Below are 1,370 nucleotides of genomic sequence, written 5' to 3'. Positions count from 1 at the left end.
CTGTAATTACTTTTAACTCTACAACTTCTGATATGTTTACATTTGTGTTCAATAAGAATATAATCAGGATTTCTTATTTATGTTTCTAGCCAAAAGGGAAGGAAAGAGAGAGAAAGCCACTGGAGTTGGGCAGCATGGGAAGTTGTGAAAGTGGACAAGCATGAAAGAGCTTCCAAGTAGTAGAAACAGCAGGAGCAAAGATGTGAACGTGGGAAAACCTCCACAGTATCTGGGTGACTGTGGAGTTTGGCTCTGTTTGAGCACCCAGGGATGACTGCTGGTGGGGTATGGCTGAAGGTGAATGGGAACAGTGCACTCAGCAACCAGGCTGCAAGAGTGCTGCATGCCCCTTAGGGATTGGCTCTGGCCAAGTGCCCTGGCCTCCTTTTCTGGAGCATTCTGGTTTTGACTTGGGCCCCATGTCCAGTTCTGCCCTGACTTGTGGGTCCACCTTGGAAAAGTCAGGAGGGACCTGGGAAATGAAGGCACTAGACTCTTCCAGACTCGTTCCATGGCCACCCAGAGGCCTTGGGTCATCTACCCAACATCCCAACAAACCCAACTGTGCACTGGCATCATGCCAGGGGCCAGATATTCTGCCAGGAGCAGCCTCTGCCCTCCCAGAGCTGACATTTCAGGGAGATGTGTGCCAAAGCAAGACCTGTAAGAGATAATTACAAACAGCCATCTCTCTTGACATCACTGCACCCCAAATAAATCTTCTGGGAAGACCCTCTTCACCTCTAGCTCTCCTGATACAGCAAGACAGTTGTGAACAAGTTATTTATAACTCTATACCTCAATTTCCTGGTATGGAAGATGGGGGTAATGAGAGGACCTGTGCCACAGGATGGTTGTGGAGACTGTATGAGGATATAGGTGCTGAGCCCAGTAGCACAGGGTACAGCAGTTCAAACCAACTGACATTTATTGAGGGCTGCTTTGTCAGGTCCCTCTCTACAGTATACTCCAACACACACATACACACACAGCTGTAACCAGTGAGAATTCTGCAACATCTGAGAGTCTGGCAGCTGTCTGTCTGGGTCTTTGCACATGCTATGCCCTCCCTTCCATCCCCCACCGGGGGTGACTTGTAGCCATCCCTTTCTGCATCTTGTCAGATATCACTTTTTCCAAGAAGCCTCTCTGTCACACCATTTCCCCAATATCACAGATGAAGAAAAAAAGACTCAGAAAGGTTAAGTTACTGGCACAAGGTCACACAATCCAGATCTCATACTCTTAGCCCCACGGGAACCTTACGCTGTATTAAATGACATCAATTGATCAATCAATGGAAAGAGTGGAACGCATGCATCTCCTGATCCCCGATCCCATACATTTTCATCTCTTTGTTGTTTCTATCA

The 1,370-nt window shown here is 47.5% G+C and overlaps 1 protein-coding gene across 1 annotated transcript; it reads left to right on the top strand.

Moving 5' to 3' along the window:
- The first annotated feature begins 419 nt into the window (after nt 1–419).
- Nucleotides 420–998, top strand: SPATA12 (spermatogenesis associated 12). Its single transcript, XM_023201075.2, is given in 1 exon segment — nt 420–998. A coding segment is annotated over 1 exon segment (579 nt).
- Nucleotides 999–1,370: the final 372 nt, after the last annotated feature.

Source organism: Piliocolobus tephrosceles, chromosome 2, assembly GCF_002776525.5.
Source record: "Piliocolobus tephrosceles isolate RC106 chromosome 2, ASM277652v3, whole genome shotgun sequence".
In the NCBI taxonomy this organism is placed as follows: Eukaryota; Metazoa; Chordata; class Mammalia; order Primates; family Cercopithecidae; genus Piliocolobus; species Piliocolobus tephrosceles.
The sequence above is the reverse complement of the archived record's forward strand: the minus strand, read 5'-3'. Positions and strand labels throughout refer to the sequence as shown.